This window comes from Podarcis liolepis, assembly GCF_965112155.1.
Source record: "Podarcis liolepis genome assembly, chromosome: 11".
NCBI lineage: Eukaryota > Metazoa > Chordata > Lepidosauria > Squamata > Lacertidae > Podarcis > Podarcis liolepis.
In genome coordinates, this window is record NC_139565.1 from 56,887,742 (window position 1) to 56,912,005 (window position 24,264).

A 24,264-nucleotide genomic window follows, 5' to 3' on the forward strand; every position below is an offset into this window, starting at 1 on the left:
AACGCAGTTAAAAGCAACAGGGGAAAGAACGGCAGATAATAAGCAATGCCACGGCAGCGACCTATTTGTTCAGCTGGGAAAGCTTGTCAGAACAAACATGTCTTCAGTTGTTTCCGGAAGTGGAGATAGTGAGCACTTGTCGTAATCGTGTGTCAACAGGGATGCTGTTCCACAGTACAGGGGCAGCCAGCTAAAGGCCTTAATCCACATTACTCCAGAATGGACTTCAGAGATCTTGATTTAGTATGATTTATAGATTTCATAAAATTTATATGCCACCCGATTGTATGGAACCTCAAACTGGTTTACAAAACAGAAAACAGAAAATTTGGGGGGTGGGTTCAAAAGCCTGCTTTAAAAATATACATAAGTTAAAATACTAAAATAGATTAAGATTGCCTCAACTGTCTAAGCATCTGGGTAAGGTAAAGGTAAAGGGACCCCTGACCATTAGGTCCAGTCGTGGCCGACTCTGGGGTTGCAGCACTCATCTCGCTTTATTGGCCGAGGGAGCCGGCGTACAGCATGACTAAGCCGCTTTTGGCGAACCAGAGCAGTGCATGGAAACACCGTTTACCTTCCTGCTGGAGCAGTACCTATTTATCTACTTGCACTTTGACGTGCTTTCGAACTGCTAGGTTGGCAGGAGCAGGGACCGAGCAACGGGAGCTCACCGCGTCACGGGATTTGAACTGCCAACCTTCTGATCGGCAAGCCCTAGGCTCTGTGGTTTAGACCACAGTGCCACCCGTGTCCCTCCTCTTTTCCTTAGGACGTCCCTATTTCCTACCAGTCCTACCACTGTAACTTGTTGATTACAGTTGCTCTTCAAATAATTCGTAAATTTCTTCCAATCTTCTGTGAATCTCTGGTCTCGCAGGTTTCGAATCCTTCCTGTCATTTTATCTCATTCTGCGTAGTCCATTAATTTCGTCTGCCATTCTTCTTTCGTCGGCAATTCTTCTTGATTCCATATCTGGGCAAATTTTGCACCAGCTGAAGTTTCCAAGCGGTCTTCAGAGGCAGCCCTACGTATAATGTGCTGCAGTAATCTGTTCTCTCTCTGTCTCCATGCAGCGGCTGGAACAGATGCCAATGTCTTCATGATCATCTTTGGGGAGAACGGGGACTCCGGGACTTTGGCTCTTAAAGAAGCAAACACGTCCAACAAGTTTGAGAGGAACCAGTTGGATGTTTTCTATTTCTCCGATATACTCAGTCTTGGGGATCTCTGCAAAGTGCGGATCTGGCACGACAATACAGGTAACAAAGATGGTTTGTTTATTTGTTTATTTTAACAAAGGTTTATTTTAAGGGGTCGAAGGGGGGTACCATTTCTGCTTTGTGTCGGGATCTCCGCTCAGCCAAGCTGATAAAGCTCATTTTCTTCCCCGGAGTCCTTCGGAATCACCTCACGGCGTGTTTAACGACCGGAGCCTTTGATAAGGCTCCAAGGCATGTTTCATTCAGCAGAGTTTCCAGCACAGGAAAGAGACGAGAGGTTTGGGCTACATTGCAAAGAGTTTTATTATCCCAACTACGCAGACAAAAAACACATCCTCTCTCTATGAAAGCAGAGAGCAACTGAACAAAGGAACAAAGGAAACAGGAAACCACTAACGTCACATCCCATCTCCCCTCCCATGAGACTTCCCACAGTCTGGAAGGTCTCTGGAATGTAAACAGAGTCCTGTGACTCCAAGCAGCTGCACAGTGATATGAACAGAAACTAACACTTTGCGGGCTGTATTTCTTCATGGTGGCACATAGTAGGGGGTGTTGATTGCAGAGGGGAAACTGATTGGAACAATGCATGTGACTCTCACTTTTGTAAGGTAAACGACAAACCAGCTGCACAAATCTCAGAGGATCACACACAAAAATATATTTCCATTGTCTATCAAAGCAAGCAGGAAGTATTGCGTGGCGAGTTCCTGTCCCCCCCAGTGGAAATAAAGACACATGACACAATTATTTAAGGTTAATGGGCTAAATATGGCCACAACTTTATTGGTTACAAGTGATGAGCGGTATTGGCTTAGGCATTGATCCTAACAGACTATCCGGCTTCAGCCTGTTTGCTTGAAGTCCAGGAAGGGTTAACCACCAGTAGGGGGAGTCCTGCTGATGCACATCAACTAGGAACTCCCCCGGGGTCACCACTCGGGGGCGTGTCTTATGCCCTCACCTCCATCGGCTTCGGACAGGGCCACACCCCCGTAATCCTTTATTTTGCCAAGTGGAAAAATTCCTACCAGGCCCCTCAATGGCGACCAACCAAGGTCCATAGCAAGGTCAAGGAACGAAAAACTTATAGCTGGGAAAAACAGGAACAGCTGGTATGTGGGAAAGAGGGAGATCCCCGGCCGTGCCTGCATTTAAATCGGGCGGGCCACACCCCCAAAGCCAGCCGATTGGCTGGCCAGGGGGTGACACAGCTGGGGATTCCCCCAATCGTGCGGGGGCTAGACTCCAGCCCCCGCGCACGGGGTTGGGCCGTGACGCCCGTAATCCCACCTCCTCTGCAGGGCGGAAGTGGGTTTATCAAAATCCCAGCAGGGCAAATGTTTAAGGATGGTGCTGGGAAGGACTAGCAGTGGGTGAGGCCCAGGGATGTGGCATGGGAAGATTCCTGAGGGCAACTAGAGAGATCTGTTCCCTATACAGTGCTTCCCCTATGAGCAAAAGTTGCAGCTATTGGGGGCTTTTTCGTTTAGAGAAAAAATGACCCAGAGACGACATGATAGAAGTTTATCAAACTGTGTGCTGCATGGAGAAAGCAGGTTTTTCTCCATCTTACAACACATGCATTGAATGTTGGGATGGTTCAAGATAGATAAAGTCAGCGCTTTATTTCTGGGGGTACACATACCCCTAAACACTTTGTGACTCTCTGTACTCTTGTCCATTTACTGTATTTATTTCCCCCGATTTGAACTATAAAATAGTGGTTTTCTTGAGTCAAAATGAGAGTACCCCTAAACTTTTTTTTAATTGAAAAAAGCACTGGATAAAGTCCTTAGTGGGGGATCAGAACTGGGGGTGGGGGGAGATTCCCATCTGGCAACCAATTCAACCCTTTGTTTTCAGATAGTACATGGGTAGACAAGTACATGGGTGGACATAAATTTTCACGGTCCTCTAGCAGCTATGGTGGCTCATTTACCAGCAGTAAAGCCACTTCCGCCCAACAGAGGAGGTGGGGTTGCGGGCTTCACAGCCCCACCACATGCGCGGTGGCTGGAGCCCAGCCCCACACGATGGGGGGGGGGATTCCCGGCCACGTCACACCCTGGCCAGCCAATTGGCTGGCTCTGGGGGTGTGGCCTGCCCTATTTAAGGCAGGTCCCTTCCAACTCTACAATTCTATGAAAAGTAGAACAAAAATAAAATTAAGCTGGATCATTTGTGGTACAAAAAGTTCCAGGAGGTTAGCAGGAGGTTACTGGACACTCACTGATTGGGAACAAAACACTGTGCCTACTCCATAGTCCTGACTCCCTGGAGAGCCCTTCAACAGAGGTAGGGGGTTCAAATCATAGATCTGTTGTAGCCTTCTAAAAAATGTAGAAAGTGGACCATCACAAAAGGGAGAGAGAGCTTCCCCCATTCCCATGTAATTCACACCTAGTGCTATTCAAAGCACAGCTATTTGCCCAAGCAACTATTTTGCTTTCATCCTGAGCAGAGAAGCAGCTCCCTTCTGGTTTGGCTTCTTCGCCAGCTGCCCTCCATCCAATAGCAGGGTCCAGGCTCAGAGAGCTGGCTTGCCTCCAGCCACCGGGTGATCGTCCGCCAACCCCCAATTCCCACCGCAGTGCCCAGCCGCTCCTCCTCTCACCGCAGGCGGACGTTGTGGTTCCTTTCCCTACCCCCCTTTTTTGCCTTCTGTTTGCTGAAGACTCTCTTCCCAAACTGCTGGAGACAGGGCTTTGGGAGACAGAGCATTTATTTGTCAAGGGTTTGCTTCTCCAGGGATGCCAAAGAAGAAAAACCCTGAGCCTGGTGTCTTCCAGCACACATGGCGGTCCTGGGTAATCCTCTAACAAAACACTGCCTTCTGGAGCTCAAGGCTTAATTAAGGGCTGGCAGGCAAGCAGGGTCTGGGCTGGATTTTTCTGCTCCTCACTTTCCCCCCTTCTTCTCATTGTTGTTAAGTGATGGGAAATGGCAGGTATGTAATTGGATGAGCAGGCCTGGATTTCCATACAACAGGGGGCCATAGGAATAAGGAGACTCCGCCAACAGGCAGGGGTGGCCCAGCACTCCTAATTCCCCCCAGGTATATTAAATCCAGGGGAAAGAGGCTTTTGACTAGGGACAGGGGCGTAGTTCAGTGGTAGAGCGTCTGCTCTGCTTGCAGAAGGCTCCAGGTTCAATCCTCAGTATCTCCAGGAATGTCTCCTGATTGAAACCTGGAGAGTCATAATCATCGTCGTCATCATCATCATCATATTTATACTCCCCCCATCTGGCTGGGCTTCCCCAGCCACTCTGGGCAGCTTCCAACAAAATATTAAAATACCGTAATACATCAAACATTAAAAGCTTCCCTAAACAGGACTGCCTTCTAAAAGTTTGGTAGTTGTTGTTCTCTTTGACATCTGGTGGGAGGGCGTTCCACAGGGCGGGTGCCACTACTGAGAAGGCCCTCTGCCTGGTTCCCTGTAACTTGGCTTCTCGCAGTGAGGGAGCCGCCAGAAGGCCCTCGGCGCTGGACCTCAGTGTCCGGGTAGAACGATGGGAGTGGAGATGCTCCTTCATTGCATGCCAGTGTAGACAGCAGATGGACCAAGGGGCTGGCTCAGTGCAATGCTGCTTCCCTCCACAGTGGGGTTCCCAAACTCCCCCCACCTCCATGGACCACTTAAAAAAATGCTGAGGGTCTTAGCCAACCAGCTAATGATTTCCCCACCTATTGCAGCAGGTATAATGTTCTGTGTGCTGTATGATTTTTAATTGCGTTTTCATTGCTACTTTTGTTTCTTGCACATTGCGTTTTATGAAGTTGCAATCTGAATCCAACAGAATTAGGTGGAATTGAAATGTAATACGGTGGTACCTTGGGTTAAGAACTTAATTCGGTCCGGAGGTCCGTTCTTAACCTGAAACTGTTCTTAACCTGAGATACCACTTTAGCTAATGGGGCCTCCCACTGCCGCCGCACCGCTGCTGCGTGATTTCTGTTCTCATCCTGAAGCAAAGTTCTTAACCTGAGGTACTATTTCTGGGTTAGTGGAGTCTGTAACCTGAAGCGTCTGTTACCTGAAGTGTATGTAACCCGAGGTACCACTGTATGACGACATCAACATCAGCAGCAGCAGCAGCAACAACAACTTTATTTCTATGCCACCTTTCTGACTGGGTTTCCCCAGCCACTGTGGGTTGCTCCCCATCCCCCAAATATTACAAACACAATAAAACACTGACCCTTAAGACCCCTTCCTGAACAGGGCTGCCTTCAGATGTCTTCTAAAAGTCAAATCTGTTTGACATCTGATGGGAGGACGTTCCACAGGGCGGGTGCCACTACAGAGAAGGCCTCCTGCCTGGTTCCCTGTAGTTTCATATCTCACAGTGAGGGAAGCTCCAGAAGGCCCTCAGAGCTGGACCTCAGTGTCCAGGCTTGGCGATGCAATAAAAGAAGCGATTCAAATGTAGCTTAAAATAAAAATGAATATCTGATGCGATAGACGTGCTGTCTCACCTCTTCAACCACAAATCCAAAGATGCGCCATGGACCACCAGAACGAAGCTTGTGGACCATGCTTGCATCATTATGCAAATTATTATGCAAATTTGCATAATTTGCATTATTATGCAAATTTGCATAATTTGCATTATTATGCAAATTTTCGTTATCTTATTCCACCCCATTTATTTCAGCAGAAAGGAGACACGGTATAAGCGGAAGGGAAGACACAATCAATTGCATACCGTTTGCACACTGAAAATAACAGCAGCAGCAAATACCTAATGTGTTCACTGGATTTCCATTGGTTTCCGTTCCAGATGTTGGACAAACAAGCGAACACCAGTGATTTCCATTTCTGTTTTTGTTGGCCTTATCTGACATCCCTACCTGTAGGTGGCAGCAGCCTAACCTGCTTCATGTCCCCCAAGTAACGAGGTGCTTCCTTTCCTGCAGGGATAGCACCCGGCTGGCACTTGGAGTACATCGATATAGAAGACTCCCTGATGGACAAGATGTTCCGCTTCCAGTGTGATCGCTGGCTGGCGAAGAGCGAAGACGATGGGCAGCTCCTCCGAGAGCTGGCTTGTGCCAATAATGACATCCTGGAACTGAAGGAACGCACCTGTAGGTCTAAATGGGAGAGCTGGGCAGTGGAGGGGGAAACTCGTGGTAGCCATTTTATTTAAAACGGAAGTCATGCTAGCCTTCCTCCAACATTTTCCACAGGTGGAAGCTCCATGTGGAGTAGCAGGATTATGCCACTGGTCATAGAACCATAGAATTGTAGAGGTAGAAGGGACCACAAAGATCATCTACTCCAACTCTCTGCAATGCAGGAATCTTTTGCCCAACGTGGGGCTTGAACCCACAACCATGAGATTAAGAGTCCCATGCTCTACTGACTGAGCTGTTCTCCACTTGACATTGGGCACACCACTGGCACTGCCCAATGAGGGGAATCTTGCACCTAAACAATTGCTCATGACAGTGGCCTTCGGGGGCTCGGATTTCATCAGCCCCCTGTGCGATGCCAGAATTCAGTGGCCCCCTGCCTCTTGCCTTCCATTCTACATCATATTTGCAGCACCCCTGAGGCTCTGCACCCGGTGCAACTGGTTGCGCTCCCCCAAATCTGTCTCTGCTTAAGCAGAGGGTTTCATGCAACCAGCGCCCCTGTGCAATGGGGTGTCCTGTTTTTGTGAAGGTTTACAGAGGGCCCCAGGGACACGGGTGGCACTGTGGGTTAAACCACAGAGCTTAGGGCTTTCCAATCAGAAGGTTGGCGGTTTGAATCTCCGCGACGGGGTGAGCTACCGTTGCTCGGTCCCTGTTCCTGCCAACCTAGCAGTTCGAAAGCACGTCAACGTGCAAAAAGATAAATAGGTACCGCTCCGGCAGGAAGGTAATCACCGTTTCCGTGCTCTGCTCTGGTTCGCCAGAAGCGGCTTAGTCATGCTGGCCACATGACCCGGAAGCTGTACACCGGCTCCCTTGGCCAATAAAGCGAGATGAGCGCTGCCACCCCAGAGTTGGTCACGACTGGACCTAATGGTCAGGAGTCCCTTTACCTTTACCTTTTACAGAGGGCCCATACCTCAACATCTGCATCAGGGCATGGAAACAGCAAATGCAGGGACCGTTTTGGAGCTGGTGAAATCTGGGCCAGTGGTGTTGACGCCCCACTTTGCCCCACTTGTCTGAATAAACAGTATCATGGGCTGTTCTAAAATGTTCCACAGGTACAATTCTCTACCTTCCCGAGTTTAAATGCAACAAAAATGTTGGTGGGGGGGAGTAGAGCTAAGTTACTGTTGCCCACAGCTTTAACACCTGAAAAGAGTTACTAGGTCATGCTGCTAATGAACAAGCATCTTAAAGACTCTTCATTCATCTTATTCTATGTTCATCGTGCACTAGGTGGAAGGTGCAGGGCTAGGGAGCCTGTGGCTATTCAAGTGTTGTTGAACTACAACTCCCATAATCCCTGACTATTGGCCATCCTTGGTGGGGCTGATGGGTGCTGTAGTCCTGCAACATCTGGAGAAGGTCACAAGCTCCCCATCCTTCTTTAAGCCAGGAGAAGAAGCCCAGACCTTTCCCCCTTTACATGTTGTCAGATATGATGCATGTGAAACAGACACTCTTAATAGCAAACGAAGCCTGCAAGCTCAAATGGCAGCTATGAACTAGGAAGGGCTGAGGGCCTGTGTCTTTCCCCCAATTCACCATAAGCTCTTTACTGACTTCCAAGCTTACAAGATCGAGACAGTCACAAGTGACCGAGATGACGCAGAGACAAAGGAGAACGTCTCTCTTATTTTCGAGGGGAAGAAGGGACGGTCGAAAGAGTTCCTTCTGGAGAACTCACCCAAAAAAAGGAGATTTTTAAGGTATGTGGGTGGACTTAATAATATATGGCGACGATGACTGCTGATGGCAATTTTGTTGCAGAAGAGGCATTCCTCTCTGTCTAACAGGAAATTCCTCTTCTAGCAGGTTGCCTTATATTGAATCTGACCAGTGGTCCATTTACCTTTGCATTGCCTACACTGGCTGGCAGTGGCTTTCCAGGGTTTCAGAGAGGGAATCTCTCCCATCATCTGCCTGCAGATGCTGCCAGTTGAACCTCCGACCTTCTACATGGAAAGCTTACTGTCAGGCTTCAGTGACTTAGCTTTCTCCCCTCTTTCGGCAGTAGATAAACAGAACAAACCGAAAGGAGTCTCTTACCAGTTAGAAATTTTAATGATCACAGCAAGAGAACAAAGAATCCATTTCTAGGAATGAAGGTGCTCCCAATTAAGGGTACCACCCACTTCCCCCCAGTCACCCATGTCAATTCCGTGTCTTGCAACCTGATTTCGCAACCACTTTGCTTTCTGTGCTGCCACCTTATCTGTTCTCCTTGACCTTGGGCTGAGCGGATGGATGTTTTCAGCGAAAGTGAGCCTGTTAACTTTCTCCCCCAGTTCTTCTTCTCCTAACTGTTCACTGCCCAGTACTTCCCAACTTCTGTCTTCTGAACTATGTCCCTCTGCAAACCACTGTTCTAATTCTATACTACTTCTCAGCATGGTCCCCGACACTTACACTCTACCACCGAGAGTTGACCCTTCCTCCAATATAATGCCATTGGAGGAAGACGCAGGCTTTTGGTGAAGGATGAGGTACGGAGGACTGGATTTATATTGTTGCTGCTTCATTTGAATGGAAATTTACATGGACCTGTTTTAATATTATTGTTTAACTTTCCTCTGGATTTTAAGTATACCCACCCTGGGAACTTCAGGTGAACAGCAGACTATAAATAACAGAATCAGCATTGTAGAGTTCGAAGGGACCCTGAGGGTCATCTAGTCCAACCCCCTGCAATGCAATAATCACAACTAAAGCATCCATGACAGATGGCCGTCCAGCCTCTGCTTAGAAATCTCCAAGGAAGGAGAGTCCACAACCTTCCAACCTTGTATGAATTCTGTCTTCTCATCATGACTGTTGGTCTTTCTGATATTAATCAACACTGGGTTTTTGTTTTATTTTGTCACGGGGCGGGGTGTTCTCCAGAGGAGCAACAGACGAATTTGAGTTCGCTTCCAAGAATGTCGGCGATATTGCGGCCATCTGTGTTAGTCACTGTCCAAAAGATGGAAAGAAATCAAGTGTGAAAACAGAAGTCTGCTGGCATGTTGAGGAGATTATCGTCACGGAGTTGGAACTTTTCAACCAGTAAGTGGCTTGTAGGAAAGAGCTCCCTAGATCAGGCATAGGCAAACTCGGCCCTCCAGATGTTTTAGGACTACAGCTCCCATCATCCCTAGCTAACAGGACCAGTGGTCAGGGTTGATGGGAGTTGTAGTCCCAAAACATCTGGAGGGCCAAGTTTGCCTATGCCTGCCCTAGATGTCTCTGGCATTCACTGATTCCACAAGTGGCAGGGACAACTGGATCTGGTGGTATTTCCAGATAGTTGCAACAAGGTCCATGTCCTGACTATGGTGTCGGGTCAAGTCTACAGTCCCCCTTCCCCCTATAGGGCTGAATGACTGATGTCTCCCTTGTTCAGGAGGTAAACCCGATGGAACCAGATGAATGTAGCTCACCAATAGGGTTGCTGGCTTTCCAGATTTGACTGGATGTTTCTTGGTTTTTCCTACTCAGGCATTATACTCATGAGTAAGTAGAACATGCAGGTGGGTAGAGTAGGGATGATGGCACTAGCTCCAACCTCACCCCTACTTGAGTTGAAGGACAGCCATCTGCAGTGGGATACATAAAGATGGGCAAATTTGGAAAATTAAATTTCTCATCTCCCCCACTCCCCAATTGGCTGGAGAACAGCATTGCAAAATTTGAAGAAAAGCTAATTTCATATGACATCTGTGTTTCGGTCCACATATTATTGCGGAAAATGCCTATTTGAAGGTTTGCCTCTAAGCCTATCTTAAATCAAATTTCTTCCCCATCTCTGGTCCCTTCCGAATCTATGCATTCTTGTATGCCATTTGAATTTTTATGCACATTTTAAATGCATATCTGTGCACGTTACTTGGCTGGAGAACCACATTGCAAAATTCAGAGAAATGTAAATTTTGAAGAAGGGCTGTGCTGGGGTTGGCGAATTGTTTCAGGACATGAACATTAACTAAGCTGGCCTTTAATTGGGAACTGAACTGAATTTATCCCCATTCCTAAGTACAGGCTGCCATTCTCTGCAACACAGATACAAAAGACCCTTGAGATATCATATCATGGTGTGTCGTAATTCCAAAAAAGGCATGTGTAATAGTAATAGGGGTTGCTCGTGCTTAAGTTGCCGCCACTCCTGGCTAGGTTGCCTGGTTAAACCTTTCTGTCTGGACAGCCCTTCACTTCGTGGCTGTTTCAGTTGCTAGCAGAATCCGTCAGTGGGCGTTTCTTAAACCTTTTCCAGCATAAAAGCTGTTTGACGCCAAGTCTCCTCCTACTCTCCCTGCGCGGAAGTCTTCTGCGCAGGGAGGGGGTGGGTAGCGGAGGACCCGTACTCTCTCCGCTGGTCTCTGGTGAGGAGTCCTGGAGCCCTCTCGCCGATTCCCCCATCTGCCCCCCTTTATCCCTGGTGCTGCGCTGATTTCCTTCCCCAGCTGATGAGCTGCCTCTCTCCCTGCTGGGTCCTTCTCCAGCATCACTTGGGAGCCTTCCCTCCGCCTCTGGCTCCGATGTCAGTTCCCTGACAGCATAGAAATAGCAATTGCTGGGCCATCAATAGGACCGCTATGGTTGTTTTGCATCGGCACCAAAATTGTATTTGAAAGAACAAAATGTTGCCATATCCACCACTTTTTCTCGTGAGCCCATAACATTACAAGATTTTCTCCCTTCCCTCAAAATTCGCAAAAGGAGAGGTTGCCCCTTTTCACCCATCTTAGCCCCGTATTTTCCATTTTTTGGCTCAGTGTTAGGCAGAACAATGAAAAACATGGAGGCAGACCAAAGAGCCTTCTCCGTAAGAGTCTTTGGGGCTCACAAGAGCTGTTAATTATTCAATTCGTTAATTTTCCACGAAACCAGTCACGCTTCCCTTGTGATACAACTAGTGTATGCCAGTACACAGTTTGGGAATGACTGTATGGGCCCTGGAACTGAAAGTAAACAAATCCCCATTTTGTTAGCAATGCACCCGTGTCCCATGCGTTTGGTCACATTTGCACATGCAGCTAACTGGGAGCAGCCTGCCTAAAAGATTGCCTCGTCCCCTACATATCCAGCCTATCACTGCTTACAGCAAGAGACCGTAGCCTGCAGCTATCATCTTAGCAGGAAGCTTGCTCCCTTGATATTGTTGGCACCCACCTGTCTCAGGAGGCAATGGAGGAGTGTGCCTTTGGAAGTGAAGTCAAACTGTTGGAAGGTTACAGCATCTGCTGTGACTATAGAGACTGGTACGGGAGAGACATGTTTTGTTGCAGCTGGGGCAGATGAAGGCATCCGGTTGTGCTGCTGCAGATGCACCATGGCGTTTCTTCTCTCTGAGCTCCTCCCAGTGGTCATTCCTCCTCTGGTCCACTGCTATGGATGCATGACCTGTGTGTCTCCAGGTACAGTACAGTGGACACTTGGGTAGTGAACGTGATCCATACAGGACACACGTTCGCAACCCGCAGCGGCGCTGCTGTGCACACGCGGGTTGCGATTCAACACTTCTGTGCATGCAAAAAGCACGATTTAGTGCTTCTGTGCATGTGCAACCGCCGAAACCCGGAAGTAACCCATTTCGGTACTTCCAGGTTTTGGCGGTCTGTAACCCAAAAAACCGCAACCTTAAGCATCTGTAACCTGACTGTACTACGGTCATCTGCAAGGAATTCCCACACAGTGGGGTCGATGTTGCCAGCCTTCATGTCATCTTTGTAGCAAAGAGTTGGTATGCCAGTTCATTCCCTACAGTGTCAGAACAGGGCCTTTTGTGTGGTGGCATCACGCCTTTGAAAGCCCCTCCCATTGCATATTGAACAGTCGCCTTCTCTGTTGCCTTTTTGGCACCTGCGAAAAATGTTCCTCTTTCAACAAGCTTTTGAAATAGAGATCTTTATCCCAGTTGGTATCTGTGCTGGATCTGAATGGATTTTTACACATGTGCTGTTGCTGTTTTATTCTCTATCTAGCTAGCTACATGGGATTTTTTGAAAAAGTTTATTTCATACTTGCAATTGTTTTAACAGTTTTGATATATGTAACTTTTTTGCATATGTTATTACACCTTTAAGACACCTCGTGGGAAGGGATTCATAAATGAAATAAATAATCGTTGTCATCTGAGATTGGGATAGGGGAAATGGAAGGGGCAGAGATTGCAACTTTTCAGAAGCAGGGTGGAGGGGAATAGGCTACACATCCAATTAAATGGATTTCTGTGCCTGGTATGCTTATGGAAGTTTGCCAGCCAAAGGAATTTAAACAAAAGGAGGATAACAAAACATTCAATCAAATGGGATTTAGCAAAGCCAACAAAATAGTTGTTATGGAAAGTGTGGCTTCTCTCTCCCAAGAAAAATAAGCTCCCTGCAGCGAAATATTTGGTCAGAAAGGTAAGCCGTTAATCGTCCCAGGTACAAAGCTCTGTTCTGTCCCTTTTGGCAGGTATTTCTTCAGGTGCAATGCGAAAATACCACTCTGCAGGAAAAGGGGCGACCAGAAGGTCTTTGAGTGTGCCAAGGTGATCGAGAGCTTTGCCAGCAAAGCTCGGAGTTTGGTGCCAGTCAAATATGAGGTCATTGTTGTGACAGGGTTTGAGAAGGGGTCTGGCACAGACGCCAACGTCCTCATTACCATATTCGGAGTGAACGGGGACTCCGGCAAGCGGGCGCTCAAACAGAAGTGCCGCAACCTCTTTGAGCGGGGCAATACCGACCGCTTCTACTTAGAGATCCTTGAGCTTGGGGAGTTGAAAAAAGTCCGCATTGAGCACGACAGCACCGGGATCTCGTGCGGATGGCTGGTGGAACGGGTGGAGATCACCAACTCTGCTACAGGCGTGACCACAAATTTCCCCTGCGGGAAGTGGCTGGATCAGAATCGAGGCGATGGGTTAACCTACAGAGAGCTGTTTCCAAGGAATTAATGGCAACGTTAAATGTACATTTTTTTCGTGAAATCCTTAAACCTGGCTGGGCAATTGTGTTTCCCAGTCTGGGTCCCTGTTCCCGTTCTTCCCCCATCTTAAACAGAATGTCAAAACAAACCCATTTTTGCTTACCATGTAAATTTAAACCAACCAGTTTCCTTTCAATGGGCTTACAGGCTTCTGCTACAGAATATTAGCAGTTTACCCCTATTTTGTAAAAATATACGCCTCTTCAGTAAAATTTTCATTGCATTTAAAACGTCTTTTCTCCTTGTTTAAATCATTTCGGAGCAATCCACAAAAAACGTTAATGTGCAGTTCATTTGTCATTATAGTGCCTGTTCGCTGGAAAACCTTTACTAAAATTCCTTTAAAATGCTGTGTTTTAACATTTTAAATTATTGCTGTTATTTGATTTATCCTCTTTTTTTAATTAAAAAAAGAACAAAATACTTTAACAAAAAGCAATGTACATGAAAAACAGAAGGCGCCTTTCTCTGATTAAAAACACCAGAGTGTGTGCGATGGAGCCATTTTAACTTTGCCAGATTATATGCTGGTACTTAAGCATGAATAAAGTTGACTTTTAAAATATTGTTGAGTTTTATTATAGGCACAAATAAATCCTGTATGATGAGCTGGTCACCCCCATCCAGAGTTCTGAAAATGCCAAGCTAGGATTGGTTGCCTCTAATTAGGTTAACAGGGATGTTCTTGCAGCTGGAATAACATTGGTCATCTCCTGCCCATCTAGGAGCTAAACCTCTGAATGATGGAGTGCGTGCTTTGGATATGAAAGATTCAAGGTTCAATTCTCAGGCTGTTGAGGTAAGTCAGGGATGGGGAACCTGTGGCCTTTCAAATATTGTTGAACTACAGTCCCTATAATCCCTGACAATTGTCCAGAAGATGGGAGTGAGTTGGAGTCCAACAATTTCTTGAAGGCCACAGGTTGCTCACAAGACAAATTATAGAATCATAGAACTATGTATACAACTTTACATACAAACACCAGAGCATCATATATACTCCATATATTTCCCTTTAGGACTAGTAGGGCAGAAGGAAGAGAGAGCAGCAGAAGGTAGAACAATGCCCTGTTGTTGTTGTTGTTCAGCCGTTTAGTCGTGTCCGACTCTTCGTGACCCCATGGACCAGAGCACGCTAGGTCCTCCTGTCTTCCACTGCCTCCCGCAGTTTGGCCAAACCCATGCTGGTAGCTTCGAGAACACTATACAACCATCTCGTCCTATTTGCCCTAATTGAGCAGCATTCACTGCATGTGGGTCTCAGCTGCATGAAGTGGGGGTACCCAAGGATACCCCACCCACACAAAAACCCTCCCTGCAGAAGTAGAGTACAGTAGAACCTCTACTTACAACCGCCACTTGCGGACGTTCCAAGTTGTGACCACAGCAAACCTGGAAGTAACCGGCGGGTTTGCCGCCATTCGCGCATGCGCAGGAGCGGCGATCGCTGTTCGCGCCTCCACAGAAGCGGCAATTGCCGTTCGCGCCTATGCAGAAGCGGGCAATCGCCACCCATGCCTACACACAACGGCACCTCTCCCAGCTACCTGTTTCACCATAAGGACGGGCCTCTGGAATGGATTGTGGTCGTGAGTCGAGTTTCCACTGCATCCCGATCAAGGGAAGTAATAGTACAGCTTCATTATGCTTTGGTCAGACCCCCACCTGGAGTCCTATGTCCAATTCTGGGTACCACAATTTAAGGAGGACATTGACAAGATGGAATGCATGCAGTGGAGGGCAACCAAGACGATCAAGGGTCTGGAAACCAAGCCTTATGAAGAACAGTTGAAGGAGTTGGGTATATTTAGCCTGGAGAAGAGAAGGCTGAGAGGTGATATGATAGCTAAAGGAGCAAGCATGTTTTCTGCTGCTCCTATGGGTAGGACCCTGAACCATTGGGCTCAAATTACAGGAATGGTGATTCCAACTAAAGAGGGAGAACTTCCTGATGGTGAGAGATGTCCGACTGCGGAACAGACTCCAACTGAATGTGGTGGGCTCTCCTTTGCTGGAGGTTTTTGAGCAGAGGTTTGATGGGATTCTTTAGCTGTAATTCCTGCATTGCAGGAGTCAATGCAAAGTGTGTTCAAACCAAAGCTGAGGCTCCTTGCAGAGACCCAACAGGAGACCCTGACCAAAGCAACTCACACAAAAATGCCTCCATCCTCCTTTCCCTTTCTGCCGCGTTCAACTTTTGACACCCCACCCCCACCGGAGGCCCGTTGCTACAACAACTGACGCTACAGGCGTAATAAGATTCCCGCTGAACTTTTCCAATGGGAGGATTTACATATATTTCTCTAAAATGAATGCATTCTTGGCAAAGGGAGCTGGAGAGCTGGGGAGCTGTCAGCTGGTCAGGCATGGAGAGCTCGTTTGCTGCAGTGACTTCCTCGTTTGCTAATGCGCTCGCTCCTCGGTCAATGCCATACTACAGAAACCCAAATTAAATTGGTGCGGCTGCAGGAGCTGAGAATGGCAGGCGTGGTTCTGCCACCATAACGCCAGTGATGTCTGCCAAACTTTAGATGCTGTCCTTTAAAGGTCTGCTGCTGTTTTCTTTCTCGCAACTGTCTCTTGCCTTCACCTAATGGCAGCATTTTAGCCCCACAGACTACCTACGAGATTAGTTAGGTGACAGGCCAGTTATCCTAAGGCTCTCCTTTTTATTCATCTTTTCCTTGGGGACTAATATATCCCCTTGGAGATATCTGCAAACAACAGGATTTGAAATGAGTTTAGCAGAATACAGCTTCACAAGGACCCCTGGAAACTCTATATTTTGTGCAGGGTAATATGAGCTGGGGGGCGAGGGTGGCGCTGTGGATTAAACCACAGAGCCTAGGGCTTGCCGATCAGAAAGTCGGTGGTTCGAATCCCCGCAACAGGGTGAGCTCCCGTTGCTCAGTCCCTGCTCCTGCCAACCTAGCAGTTCGAAAGCACAAAAGTGCAAGTAGATAAATAGGTACCACTACGGTGGGAAGGTAAACGGCGTTTCCGTGCGCTGCTCTGGTTTGCCAGAAGCGGGCCACGTGACCCAGAAGCTGTACGCCGGCTCCCTTGGCCAATAAAGTAAGATGAGAGCCGCAACCCCAGAGTCGTCCGCGACTGGACCCAACGGTCAGGGGTACCTCTATCTTTAATGTGAGCTGGACATTTGTAACAGGGATTTTGCAGCCCCTTACTGTGACCATAGAATGATAGACCTGGAAGGGACCTCGAGGGTCATTCAGGTGACCCCCCTGCAATGTAGGAATCTCAAATGACAGATGGCCCTCCAACCTCTGCTTCAAAAATCTCCAAGGAAGGAGAGTCCATCACCTCCCAAGGGAGGCAAATATATTGAGGAGAGAGCTGTCAATGGCTGCTGACCATGAGAGTTGTGCTTTACCTTCTGAGTTGGAAGCAGAAATCCTTCTGGATACCATTTGCTGGGAACAGCAGGAGAGAGTTGCTCTTGTTCTCGTGTTCTGATCGCCGGTTTCCACAGGCCACTGTGAGAACAGGAGGCTGGACGAAATGGACCACTGGCCTGATTGAGCAGGGTCTTCTTATGTATACATACACACACACACACACACAGGGCTACCACCCCTGCTCACTGCACCTGCCTCCCCAACTCTCCTGGCCTCTCCTCTCCCATACCTGGCCATCCCTCCTCCCTTTACACCTCACCCAGTCCCTCACACCTCCCCTCCCAGCTCAACCGAAGCTCCTCTACCCACACAGCTTGTCCTCAAACCAGTCCCCCCTTCCAACAGTTCGCCCCAACAGCGCTTTGCCAAACTACTCCCCAACATATCCACAATGGACAGGAGACCGTTTGTCCTTCTGTCTCAGTTCCTGTCCCCTCCCCGGCAGTTTGGCCTCTCCAAATTTGCACCACCGCCCTTAAAACATGCTCACATTTCATTCAAGGCCGGGATCGGACACTCACTTCCCTTCCATTCTGAGGAGAGGAGTTCTGCAAAGATCTGTGATCCAGTCTGGTGGTGGCTGAGGTAAATGTCTTTTCCTCTTTGCTGTAAGCGCCTCTTCTCCATTTTCCCTATTAGCTCATGGTGGGGGCCAGTGCCAGATTTACGTATAAGCTAAACAAGCTATAGCTTAGGGCCCCACTCTCTTGGGGGCCCCCCAAAAAAATTAAAGGGAAAAAACCTGGATGTACATTTCCAAAATATAATATTTAAAAAAACGGATAAGATAAAACCTACATACAGCAACGAAGGGATGCGGGTGGCGCTGTGGTCTAAACCACAGAGCCTAGGACTTGCCGATCAGGTTGGCAGTTCAAATCCCCGTGACGGGGTGAGCTCCCGTGGCTTGGTCCCTGCTGCTGCCAACCTAGCAATTCGAAAGCACGTGAAAGTGCAAGTAGATAAATAAATAGGTACTGCTCTGGTGGGAAGGTAGACGGCATTTCCATGTGCTGCTCTGGTTCACCAGAAGTGGCTTGATCATGCTGGCCATGTGACCAGGAAGCTGTATGCTGGCTCTCTCAGCCAATAAAGCGGGATGAGCGCCGCAACCCCAGAGTCGTCCACGACTGGACCTAACAGTCAGGGGTCCCTTTACATTTACCTACAGCAACAGTGTTTTGTGTTGTGTAGGCTCCTATGGTGTAAGTATTGGGCCCCACCTGCTCGTCTCCTCCCTAAAATATCACTAGTTTGCTCATTTCTATATATAGGGTGCCTACATTCTGCATATTTTGTTACGTGCAAATGGCTTTAGATACCTATTAGGTCCATAAATTACCATATAGCATATATTCAACACAAAAAAAACAGTGTCAAATTGTTGTTGACAAAGGACAGCTGGACATATAAAGGGCCCCATGACCTTCAGTAGCTTAGGGCCTAAATCAAACCTAAATCCGGCCCTGGTGGGGGCATACCAGCTCCATCTTGTGTTCCTGTCTCTTTTTCTGCTCTTTTGGATGTTGCAGTTATACCACAGCAGCCATTTTGCATTATGCCACATCCCGATGGCACCCATTTTGTGATATGCCACAACCTCCCACAGCAGCCCTTTTGCAGTTGCCACCCCCAGAACTTTCTCAAAACTCCACTGACCCGAAAAGGTTGTTCGGTCCCTTGTTTGTTTGTTCCGGACTTTGCTAGAAAAGGCGAGACCCAGTGCTTTAACAAACCCAGCTCCCACAACCCACCCAGTGCTTGCTTCCCACCCAATCACGATGCCATCACGTATTCCGGGGAAGTAGTTAGCAATGCAATTCATTTTATTAGTTATAAATAAAGTACAAAAAAATCCACCAAAAGTGAATCTAAGCATTTACACAATTTCTAATGTCTCTTGGATTTCCACCCCCCCTCCCAAAATGCACTATTGCTTTAATATTAATAATAAATATTTTTTTCTAGCTTTCTCCTATAAAATAGTCTATGTAGCAAAATGTTGCACAGCACAACAGAACAGCAGTAGGAGTAAAAAAAAAAAAGTGGATGATCCATTCACTTTCTTCTGCCATTAAGGGAAAAACTGTGTGATCGTGCTGCCCTGGTGGGTGTTTTTTTACAAAAACAAAGGTTCCCTTTTTTGCCATAGCTGGTGCATGTTAGGAAAATCCTGGAGAGGTCAGCCATCCATAATCACAGTCATTCATAATATTCCCTTATTAACGCCTGCCCTTACCGTTCTACTCCAGTAAGGTTGCATGCATGTTGCGTGTATGCACAGTGGTACCTCGGGTTAAGTACTTAATTCGTTCCGGAGGTCCGTACTTAACCTGAAACTGTTCTTAACCTGAAGCACCACTTTAGCTAATGGGGCCTCCTGCTGCCGCTGCACCGCCGGAGCCCGATTTCTGTTCTCATCCTGAAGCAAAGTTCTTAACCTGAAGCACTATTTCTGGGTTAGCGGAGTCTTTAACCTGAAGCTTATGTAACCTGGAGCATATGTAACCCGAGGTACCACTGTACAAATCAGTGCAAGGACCTGGAAGAGGGAGTGTGACCCCACTTAAGACGTGAAGCAAATTTTGCTTCCACCCCATCCCATGGCTGGGGATACCACTTTCAGCAGACAAGTTACATACCCACCTACTGCCCTGGAAAACCAGGACATTCCTCCCCCCCCCCCCATGAGGGCACCGCAGCTATTGGGGCACCATGCTCTCACAAGATTTTGGGCCAAGATCTCTCCCCCTCCCCCCCCCAAAACTGTTCTGTGGGTCTGTGATCTCACACGGCACCCCAAAATGTGCATTTTCGGGGGCACTGTGCCTGAAATAGCACTTTTCCAGGTCCATGATCTAGCATGGGTCCCGCCACCTTGGAGCGTACGAGGTTGGAATACACATGGGAAACTGTTGCTGGTTATTTCTGAACATGCACGCAATGGCAATCGTGAAGAGAACTTCTGGACTTTACCATCACCAGCGGTGATGGAGGTACTGTGTATTAAGCTATCGCCGTTGCTCCAAGGAATTTACCTGCTAAGATATCGGGGACTAGCACATCTCTCCAGCTGGGATGAATCACCTCTCCAGGTGATTCTTTCCTTAAGATGCACCAGCCTGGGGTTTGCTTGTAATGTTTAGGAGATTTGAGACTGGTCCGCACATGATCTGGGTGGGTGGGACTGGGATGCAACTCAGACACACCCTTTCCAACCACATGGCGAACCTTTAGTGGGCAGCCTTTACATGAGTAAGCCTTGCTTGTGTGATATCCACACCCCTTTTATATAGCTGGAGGATCACACTGGCAAAGCCTGGTCAGGTAGCCAAAAATGCAAGGCGAGCGTAGCTGAAACTAGAGCATAGTTTCCACAAAGGAGACTCTGCGCATGGCAAGGGCTGGGTGATACAGAAGCCCAAGGCTTGCTCTCTCTAGTGCCACAGTTCCCCGTGGCCAAATGTACACCCAGCCATCGTCGTACGTGGATCAACTCTCGTGGGCATGCTTTGTTTCTGCATAAATCCCCAAGGGAAGAAAGATCCCTTTTTTGGCATGTCATCCAAAGCTTTCAGAAAAGGGAGACATTCCTTCTGTTTGGTTTTTGAGGGTGGCAATTTTCCCTCAACACACACACACAAAAAGGCAGGAGCGAGTGGATCATCGCAATTTGATCATGAGTGCAAATAATATTCATATATATCTATATATTTATATATCTATATATGTTTTAAATGTGTGTATGTGTGTTTTTGTGTGTGCTAAAACACGGCCACTATATTGCAGATTTTCCACTATGTCACAGCATACAGAATCAAAGTTTTGCATTTTTTTTTTTGTATGGAATGTCTCCAAGGTAACAGCACCACAAGTAATACAGTTTGTCATCACACACCCTGAATATTTTTTTTTGTTTTTGTTTTTGAAACGATAAATGTGCCCCGCCCATTTTATCATTTGTTTTTTCAAAATTATTATTCTTTGAAAGTACCGACACATGCAAAGCATTCCATTCCCAGAAATTATGCCAAAAAAATATTATGAGGTAATAGAGGAGCAATTAAAAAAATTAGTATTCATTTCTAAATAAATAAATTATAATTAAAAATGCAAAAAGAACAAACAACCCAACTATAAAAATAATTAAATAAGAACCCACAATATCTACAAGTTAGTCATAAATTATGATTGTTAAATATAAGGCATTTAAACTCACAAAACCCTGTAAACTATCGATGTGTTTTTTGTGTGTGTTTCTAGAGATTTCTTTTTGAAAGGTCATTCAATGTCCTCATTCGCACAAGACGTTTAACTGCCAAGCCACTGAACGTCATCTAATGCAGTTCTGGCGATTCACATGCATTCGCTTGTACAAGTCGCCGTCCCTCACCCATTCACTCCAAATAATAATAATAATAATATTTTTTAAAAAAAAAACACCAATGAGGGTTTGGTGCTTTGCTTCACCATTTTTTTTAAAACTGTGCTTATTATTCAGTAGGCAAATAATGTAATATATATATATATGTACGTATGTATGTATATATATTAATACTTTCGCATAAGCTTTTAAGCACTTGGATTGGAAGCTCTCGCTTCCCCCCCACAAAGAATGGTTGCTTTTCAGACAGGGCTAAAAAAGAGCCCCTTTTCCTCCCCATTAAAAATATTTCCCAAGTAAGAGTTTGGCTATGTCGAGTTCTAAGCACTTTCTGCAAGACACAAAGGGTCAAACTAGGTGCGACATCAAATGCATCTAACTGCGGGTTTTGAAGAATGCAAATAGCATCAGTTGGGGGGTGTTGGTGTTAATTACTGGGATTGCAGCTGGCAGAGGGCATTCAACCCTTAGGAAAACTTCTCCTCTGAAGGTGGCATTTGCTTTGAGGGAGGAAATCTCCCCCTCTTCATTGGCACCAAACGCCACACTGATTCCCATTCCATTCTTGCTGTGATCTCCATAAAGCCCCATGAGTTTTGTAGGCCCCAGAATGAGATGGGCTAGCAGATCTCCATAGTTGTCCTATAAGAGGCAGAAGCAAAGGAGACCCCCAACTGGGCTGAATCACTGGGGTGGTGGGTGCCTTCTTCCTTAGAAGCAGTGCTCTGGACAGGAAATCCAAGGAGGACTCGGAATCACTTGCCACTTTCAAACCAATGGGTCCTATGAAGAAAACAGAACAAGAACAAAGATGGCGGCTCTCCTTCTCAGTAGACCTCTTCATAGACCTCTGTCCTGGGAGGCAGCAACCCAGCCAAATACTGATGCTGGAGCAGCTACGTTCTGGAACAAGCGTAACCAGGATCATTGCAGATAGCACAGCACAAATAAATAACTAGGGTCCCCTGAGGTCAAGTCTTCTTCCTGTGCTTAGAAGTTTATAGGGAGGAGTGGGTGCCATTTCTGAGTGGAAGCACCCTGTACATAAAAATATGCCAACTCTTTTGGAAAGAATCAGGATGAAAGTTGTAAATAGATTCTGAAGCTCAATCCCAGCACAGTCAGTCATGGACAGAGCTGTTGGTTGCCCATCTACGTAAATCAAGAACCATCTCTGAAAGAAAACCATGTTGCAAGCTGCCCCTTCGTTGAAGTTCGGCCAACTTTTCTCTCTACATTTGCTTAGAACTTGACACAACCAAACCCCTGCCCCATATCACTCTTGTTTTTGCTTGCTATTATTAATTACTATGATTATTAAATGCTATTAACAGTATAATCTGCTGCTGCTGGAAGTAGGCCCAAGCCATATTGTTGGGCAATGTTTTCTATTTGTTTGTTTGTTTTTAGCCCCAAGGCACTCAACTCTTCTTGACTTTGGGCTTCAACCCTAAAGTTTAGCAAAGCAAATTGGAAGATGGCTACCGATTTCTAGCGCCACCTTCCGGCAAAAGTAAGCCACCCTTGGATTTTTTTTCCTGGCAAAGAGGGTTTTTAATTGTTTTGAAAGAAAATGAATGGATGCCTGTTCTTCCCTCAGAAGACAAGAAAGATCGTCTGAAGTGAATCTTTCCAAACTTTGCCTCTTCTGGCTACCACTGAGCAATCTCTTCCTCTGTTCACAGCAAAACAAGATGGTGATATTTGAGCAATCATAGGGTTGTATCCAATGTCACACCAGCAGGGTTCCTCTGCGCAACAAGAATTTCATTTCCTTGTCTCCCTGTGGGCCCCTGAAAATGCTTCGGAGGGTCCCCCAATCCTCCAGAGCTGTTTTTGAGGGCACAAAGGGAGAGGAAGTTTTGTTATGTGCACAGAAGTTCCTGGAACTGGCAGAGTTGCAACACTGAACACAGCCTGTTCATTTAAGCAGACATGTCTGGTTAAGAAAACCACTCATAGAATCATAGAAGGAACCCAACGTCTCATCCAGTTCAACGCCCTGCAATACATTCTCACTCGCATCTTGGGATCAACTCTGTTTTCCAGAACGGACTATGCTGTTTTTGGTCAAAGTTTGGTGGCACACTATGGGCTGCATGCAACTAAATTCTACTCAGAGAAGAAGACCTGTTAGAATAATATAACTATAGAGTCATCTACTTCAACCCCCTGAAATGCAGGAATCTTTTTTGCCCAATGTGGGGCTTGAACCCACAGCCCTGAGATTAAGATCCTTATGCTCTACCGACTAAGCTATTTCGCTTCCTACGTGAGCCACGTCAAGTAACATCAATGGGTCAACTCTGAGTAGGGCTAGCATTGGCTAAAACCCAATGCTATTTCTATACAAAACAGATCCGCTTACATTAATGGACGTGACTAACTCAGATCTACTCCTTTCACAGGAGTAGAACTGGGGTCGGATGCAGGTGTAAATCACAGATTAGTAGAACCAAATGAATGGACTCTCTGGAACAGGGTCCAAGTCTGGCTTGCGCTGCTGGTTTTGTGCCTCAGTTCCTTCCCCTCCGAGTTCTGTTGAGGGAGCACTTCTGGGTCTTGCTAGGCAACTGCGATGAGCTTCTTCTCTAAATAGCATGGCCAGACAGAAGTAGCAAAGAGGGTGAAACTCAGCAGTGGGCAGCCATGAGTTTGGGGACTCACGTCAGCCAATCACTGTCTCTGAATCCACTGCAAGAGCTTTCCTCACTTGTTCCAATGGGGAAAGAAGCTAAGGTAGAGAGAGAATGTGTGCAAATATTACATCCCACTGCCTCACCCTTTCCAAGGAAAGGAAGAACCCACGGTGGAGAAGACTTTCCATGATCACATTTATACTTTTCATTCATCCTTAGTCCCTGCTTGGCATTTTGGGCTGAGGGCCCTTTGTTGAAGGAATGCTAATAAAATTATATATATATATATATATATATATATATATATATATATATATATGAGAGAATGTGAAGTTTTGCTGGGAAATAGTAGTTCTACAAGACCCCTTTTAAAAAAACAAAACCCTGTCAGGAACAAATACCAGCAATAAGACCTGAGGGATTAAACACAATTTGGCAGTTACCTGCAAGCCATTCTTAGCCATTGGCTGAGCTGCTGTGAGGTCACAGAATCAGTCT

At 46.7% G+C, this 24,264-nt stretch overlaps 1 protein-coding gene across 6 annotated transcripts in view; it reads left to right on the forward strand.

Moving 5' to 3' along the window:
• The window catches only part of LOXHD1 (lipoxygenase homology PLAT domains 1), a 181,133-nt gene extending 166,764 nt beyond the window's left edge, over positions 1-14,369 (forward strand). For 3 of the 6 annotated variants that reach the window (XM_083465657.1, XM_083465660.1, XM_083465659.1), the window contains 5 exons: positions 1,078-1,263; positions 6,149-6,319; positions 7,947-8,085; positions 9,260-9,421; positions 12,812-14,368. In XM_083465657.1, coding sequence (XP_083321783.1) covers positions 1,078-1,263; positions 6,149-6,319; positions 7,947-8,085; positions 9,260-9,421; positions 12,812-13,292 — 1,139 coding nt within the window. In that variant the 3' untranslated portion in view covers positions 13,293-14,368. Of the gene's footprint in view, positions 1-1,077; positions 1,264-6,148; positions 6,320-7,946; positions 8,086-9,259; positions 9,422-12,811 lie in introns of all 6 variants that reach the window. The other 3 variants (XM_083465658.1, XM_083465661.1, XR_014517219.1) reach the window with 3 other exon arrangements.
• The last annotated feature ends 9,895 nt before the right edge of the window (positions 14,370-24,264 follow it).